Source organism: Amblyomma americanum, chromosome 1, assembly GCF_052857255.1.
Source record: "Amblyomma americanum isolate KBUSLIRL-KWMA chromosome 1, ASM5285725v1, whole genome shotgun sequence".
NCBI lineage: Eukaryota > Metazoa > Arthropoda > Arachnida > Ixodida > Ixodidae > Amblyomma > Amblyomma americanum.
In genome coordinates this window covers 95,273,646-95,280,530 of record NC_135497.1, presented here as the reverse complement: position 1 = coordinate 95,280,530, position 6,885 = coordinate 95,273,646, and the positions used below count along the sequence as shown (strand labels likewise).

The 6,885-nt window shown below is 44.4% G+C and overlaps 1 protein-coding gene across 1 annotated transcript; it reads left to right on the top strand.

Moving 5' to 3' along the window:
• Positions 1-767: 767 nt before the first annotated feature.
• On the top strand, positions 768-1,828 carry LOC144112641 (uncharacterized). Its single transcript, XM_077645453.1, has one exon. The coding sequence runs from the start codon at positions 1,001-1,003 to the stop codon at positions 1,826-1,828; it is 828 nt and encodes a 275-aa protein (XP_077501579.1). The 5' UTR covers positions 768-1,000.
• Positions 1,829-6,885: the final 5,057 nt, after the last annotated feature.

Genomic DNA, 6,885 nt, shown 5'->3' with positions numbered 1-6,885 from the left:
AGTTACAGCTTATTGCCTGGACCCGGATTGTGCATCTCTTGCTGCCATGTGCGCAGGAGTTATGCCTATCTCTGCAGGCATACACAGTCTGCATTTCAATGAAGCAATTACTATCTTTTCATTCTTTTTCCCATGAGATGGTGGTTGCCACACGCTGCTATGTATGTTTGGAACTAGACTTTTTCACGTTGCTTGGTGTTTACTGCTGTGCAATTCTGAACAAAAGGCAATCAATGCACATGAGAGCAGACTTGATTTCAGTCAGTGCATGTACATACATTGCTCAGCCATTCCACTGCACAGGTTCGTCGTCTGCTGTAAGCTTGACAGTTTGCTGCATTAGCACTGTTTCACGGGCTACTGAGGAAAACTCTGAATATTGTCAGCCAATGATGGGAATCCCTGTATTTAGTTTTTTTCCCATTCATAAAAGCTCAGTGTTCGCTTAGCATTTGTGATTAGAACACAGTACCTTATCTATAGAGGCCAGTTTCAATTTTCTTTCAGTGTCCCTTTAAAGCTTTCAATACCTCTGCAAGTTGTTACAGGAGTACGAGGCAGACCACAATTATACAACCAGAACACTCTATTTATTTCCCTGTAGTATAACCGTTGCACGGCATGGTAATTTTATTCTGTGTGCTTGTTAGCTCATACTACTATGCTAAATATTGTGTCTCACTTTCCTCCACATCCTTCGTTGTACAGGAGAGAAGGAGCTGAGAGTCTCGTTGATGGCTGCTTGGCCTGTAGCTGCAGATGCAAGATTACCGAAACATCAGAAAAAGGAACTCAAGTGGAGCCAGCGGCTGCTCATGACCATTTGTATGCAACCACTCGCAGGCAGGCCCCGGTCACTGCAGACAGTGCTTGCCAGACTATATTCAGTGCATACTCAACTCTTGCACCAAGTCACTTCCGCTTCTTTACAGGTCTGTCAAAAGTAGTATTTGACGAACTGGTTCGGACTCTTTCCACTATTGTGAAGAGCCCTTTCACTATGCCCTTTGAGGACCAAATCCTACTTACACTGATGCGGCTGCGTCTTGGCCTATTGCTTAATGACCTTAGCTTACGTTTTGGTGCATCCACTGCAGCCATTAGCAGGATTTTCTGCTCCATTGTAACAAAACTTGCCAAGTTTGCCAGAGAGTTCTTAGTGTTCTGGCTACCAAGAACAGCAATCAGGAGGACATTGCCTTATGTTTTTGAGGAGAATTACTCCGTAACTTGCATTGTGGACTGTTTCGAAATTTTCATTGACAGACCTGGGCAACTGCACCGAAGAAATACAACTTACAGTTCCTACAAATCGCAAAATACGGCCAAAATTCTTCAAGCCATTGCACCAAGTGGGTTTATTATGTTTTTGTCAAAACTGTATGGTGGCCGTGCAAGCGATCGTTTCATCACTTTGGACAGTGGTTTTTTAGACCACCTGACGCAAGGCGACGAAATCCTCGCTGACCGTGGCTTTAACATAGATGACCTGCTCCCACCATCTGTTAAAGTTTCACTCCCAAGCTTTTCCAAAGGCCGGCCGCAGATTTGTCGTTCAGATGTAGTAAGTTCGCGTCGCCTGGCAAGGCTTCGGATTAATGTTGAGCGATCAATAAGGCGTCTCAAATGCTTCAGGATTTTGAAGCAATTCCCTGCTAGTATATTCACAAAGAAACCCCTCGCAAATGATGTACTTGTTGCCATCGCTGGGCTCTGCAACCTGCAACCGAATTTGATTAGAGATCATGGTGATGCGTCAGAACCTGGTGCTCAGTCACCATCGCATCCAGGCAAGCAGGTGGAAGTGGTAGACAACACACCTGAATGAGGCATGGAGATTTATGTGGAGTAGCCACATCATCTAGTCGTCTCTTGTTTTTATGCACCTGCCATGTTCTCTGTTCACTGATTAACGTAACCATGTTCACTGCAAGAGAAAGGCTCCTCAAAATTGCATTCAGTTAAATTGTTAAATCTCCTGGGCTAGCTGTAGCCACCTTACCCCAGCAAGCTTGCCAATTTTAACTGCCCATCTGACTCTGCCACCCTCGATGCCATTGGTTATCAGCTCTCCATATTACATGCTTTGCTGATGGCAATTTCTGTTTCAGCTAGGATATCATTAACTTGCATTTATTCCCTGACCCAACACACTTGTTTGCTGTCTCTATCCATAGCTTTCTCTCAATTTAATTTTAAGCATTTTCATTAGCTTCAGAGTTTCTGCCCCATAGGTGAATACTTCCAAGATACAACTCTTATGTAATTAACTCAAGCATGCTGGTGTACTGGTAGGCTGCTGTTGACGACCCTAAAAATATCTGTCAGAGATATGCTATTCAGGTATTTTGCTAGCTATTTCACTGATGGCTCTGAGCTATCTTAGCTGCTACAAACAACTCGCGTTGGAGCCTTTTTTTCATGCCGTCTGATTACCAAAGTGTTTGCCAGCAATTTCAGGTCCGCTACCTTTGGTCCAGGAAGAGCAAATTCTAAAGCACTCTTCCTCCTTGAGGAACTGAAGTTGGAATCACTTGCAAAGCACGTTCGAGCTGCCAAGGTTGATGTTCTGAGCCTATTTCATTGTCTTGCTGGTGCACTTAGGGGCACTTGCTTAGCGGCTGTGTGTACAGTGTAGGTGCGACGTTTATGTGGATTGTGGATTTTTAAAATGCAATGGAAAGTTATGTTGGGGAGTTTCTGCATTGGCTTGCCCGATGGAAACCTTTGTTGATACCATATTGGAGATATCATTCTTTGAAGATTTACTGCTTGTACTCCCTGTGTTCACTTTGGGATGATGAGAAATGTTCAGTACCAGGTGAAGGTACGAGCCTGTTGGTTTTTGTTCTATGCCTGCTTTTGTTTTGTTGTATGTTCAGAGATGTATTTGATAATTCTGATCTTGCATGCACAAATAAACCGGGTCAAATTGTCTTAATGACAAGACAATTAGTCAAATCTTAAAAATTTATTCCAATAGAAATGTGTTCATTGCTTGCTGTCAACAACTGCTGGCAGCAGGTGTGAAAAATAGAAGTCCTCAATATGTGCCACTTGCTTACTTATGAACTCCTTGTCATAGGGCACCTCGATAATATATGCCTCGTTCGGTGCCCAAATCACGAAGTCGCACCGACTTCTCTCGCAGCAGAACAGCTGCAACTGTACTTGCAGGTAATATCTGTTCTTCCCGGCCTTGCTGAGTGCGAGTTTGTTCTCCTTCTTAATCACGTCATATTTTCCGCTCTTAAACAGGGCATCAAGGCTACCATGCTTTTGCACAGTCAGTGGTGTCGGGCACTTTATTTCCAGCACTGTGTCCGAGTCTGGAATTATGCCATCAGGGCTGGCTCCAAGCCATGAAGTGGCAGGCCGGATGATAAGGCCACATTCCACAACGTCCGTGGTCTTTGTTTTCTTGTACCAGGCACGGGCTTTTGCTTCTGACTCTCTTCCATACCTTCATGTAAAAATCACATTCATGTTGTAATGAATTAGTGTCCCTCATCTTAAAGTAACTTCAACAGTGACTAGTATATTGCAATACACAAACCAAGCATTCACAACGTAACAAATATCAACCTCCAATTTCATGCTTTCAGGCTTGTAACTTGCATGCGATTTGCGATGAACAAGCAGTCAGGCTGTGCTTTGCTGTTGGAAGCAATGAATAGAAATTTACATCACAAATTACAACCACACTGGTACTTCCATTCTTTGCAGGCAAATTCGGCCTGCAAATTGCCACTTTGCATAATGCAGTAATAGAGAGTTCATACTGCAAATACGCAAAAGTGCTGCTGTACAAAATCAAAGCATAGTGTTGCAACCGCTCTATTGTCAGCATCACATGCAAAATTTCGATGGAGGCGAAATTCTAGAGGCCCGTGTACTGTGCGATGTCAGTGCACGTTAAAGAACCCCAGGTGGTCGAAATTTCCGGAGCCCTTCACTGCGGCGTCCCTCATAGCCTGAGTCGTTTTGGGACGTTAAACCTCAATAAACCAAACCAAACATGCAAAACAGTATTTAGCAATAGTTCTTGTACTATAAAACTTGCCATAGCATTTTCGAATCCAAGGTGTAAACTTCAGCATGCCATGCAGAACAACTGAGGCACAACACCAAAGGCTGTAGTCAGTGAGATATTTGGCTCCTTACCGTGTGCTGGCATTACCATAGAAGCTTGGGTGTATGTGCTTTGATACCCACTTCTCAGGGGCAGCTTTGATGGGAATGCTACGGGCCTCACTGGCAGTTATCCTCAAGAAACGCCTGCTCAGGAGACAGCAGCACATTGGTGACGAAGAAATCTTGGCATAACTGGCACAGCCGCTTGCAGTCATGCTGGCCATGCTCTTGCTGGAGAACTGTGGAGTACAAGAAGGGTCTGCTTAATTTAACGACTTCTTGTGCATACTCGAAACAGGCTTATGGTGGCTAAAACCTGAAAATCACTCATTCAGTATGCAATGTAGAGCCATGTGTAGGTGTAATTTACAATCAAAAGCCGTTGCAAAAAAATCAAGACTGCTGCAGCATCAGCAGTAGCTGTTTCTCGGTGCACCTAGAACTTAGGAACTCTGCACAGGTGCTAAGAGTGACCTTGTGAGATCATCGCACAAAAAACTGTCACAACTTGATAGGAGGTCCTGTAGTTCATGCACTATCATATTCAGCAGTGCATGGTGAACAGCTGAGATTGCATAAATGAGTATGAAAGAGGTCTTGTTGATGCTATACCACGTTCCAATGTCGAGATGCACGCTCTGCTGTAATGCTAATTACTAGTTAAGCATTACTGCCAGTATATTGGGATGGTTCAACCACAAGCACATGTCACTTGCATTTCTGCAGTTTTGAACATTGCAAGAGCAAATCTTTATGCATAATGTCTTTATATAAACTGACTACATTTAAATGAACAAAATGTACACTTATGCAACAACAAAACCCAGATGGCAATCTTACTTGCACGTAATGATAGCCTCTATGCCTGCTCGACTCACTTAGTTGAGTCAGCCATGTGCAACATCAGGAAATAATGTTCTTACATGCACGGCTATCTTCATCACCACCTGCGGGTAGTTTCCTGCGTGGCTTCAGAACAGTGTGTAGCATGGTGTTCTGAAGCTTGCTGACGTCGAGAGGGCATTTATCGAAGTGAAGGAGCATCTCCTTTTCAGATAAAAACTGCTGCGTCTTCGATTGTGTTTTCTTATGGCAATAAACTACCTCCATTGTTGCTGGGGTGACATTCTTCGCTGTTGCCGCATTCCATGCACACGCTTTGTCAGTTGATGACTGTCCGGTGAGCCCCTTGGATGTTGCTTCGACAACCTTCATGAGCAGTGCACAAATATGGCTGCACCGCTCACTTAGCCCCGCTTTGCATGTGCAACTTGCTGAGAAAGGTTGTCCAAAATTTATTTGTGTTTGGTACGTCCTGCTCGTTGTTTGCGACGACCTGATGTTTGCCTTGATGCACTTCACGCCATTTTTCTGCTGGTACAGTGCCACGCCAACATGGCCACTGTCAAGCAGGTTGCTGCCTTCAGCAAATCCTCTGTAGTTGAGGGATGGTTTGCCATCTGTGTCAGGCATTTCAACCATGTAGTTGTAGACAACTTAAATAAAGAATGATATCAGTACAGTATGTTATCATGTGTGCTATTTATGTAGCTAGTTTTGTGGTAATAAAACTTTGTCTCCATGCTGAAAGTTGGATGCCAAGAAATCTAGTAAGGTTCTGCATAATACACTTATGCTTTCAGTTGCTGACAAATAATGAAAACTAATTATTTGTGCCTGATCGGCCGCGTCAGTCATGCTGCGACCCGCCGCATATGTTTACGATGGTTGAACGGCTGGTATTAGCTCCTGATGTTCGACTTTGCAAAACCAAAATAAAAGGACTGCTTATTAAATGTCTCCACAGTTCCAACCTTTTTTGATCTAACATGACTGGCGCAGAAGCATGCAGTGAGGAATATTGTCACTTGTGCTGATAGTTTTACGTCGCATTTTACTAGCGGCTGCCAGTTTTGGCTTACTGTCCACGCTGGAAACTTCGCTTATCGTACGCAAGGCTACCGCAGTAGATCGCGCGATGCCATGCAGCAGCTGTAGGTTAAACGCAAATGAGCTTTTCTCAAGTGCTAACTTGTTTGCAAACGAGCGCACGTTGAATCTCGCGCTCCTTGCGGCAGGCTACAAAAAGCATAAATTCGGAAACCCTTTCCGCAAGCGAGTAAAAGTTCGATTTCATGCAAAGTCGAACATCAGGAGCTAATACCAGCCGTTCAGCCATCGTAAACATATGCGGCGGGTCGCAGCATGACTGACGCGGCCGATCAGACACAAATAATTAGTTTTCATTATTTGTCAGCAACTGGTACGCAGGTGTTGGGGATTTTTTGCAGAATGAGGCCGTTACGAGCCAGCTGCACAAAAAGTACAACTTTGCGCAACTAACTTGTGCTGCAATCAAATCTGGGAAGTTCTCGCTTTAAACTCACGCACGAAAACAGTCATAAGCACACCAGGACAGAAATCCAAGCAGTGTTTTTGGCTTTAGAAAAGCGGGAAAAGACAGACAGCGAGCATACCATCGTCACCAAGCAAAGCGATGTGGCGTGAAGGCTCACACAAAAACAAGAGCAAAGAGTCCTAAAATACAAAAAAAAAACAGCGCACTTACACGGCCGCTGAAGCTTCGGCCAAAGCTTGGTGTCATCCACCCATCCTGCATCCATTTTGCGAGCAAAAATAAGTACTATCGCAGTAAAACGCGCTTGCAGATGAGGCTTCCGCACAGGCAGGCAGCGGAGTCAGAAGGCCAGCAATGGAAGAGTGGTCACGTGACCAAATATGGCGGCGCCC

Excerpts from the sequence above, each read along its gene's own strand:
- LOC144112641 (XM_077645453.1), top strand. The coding sequence starts at position 1,001 with ATGCCCTTTGAGGACCAAATCCTACTTACACTGATGCGGCTGCGTCTT.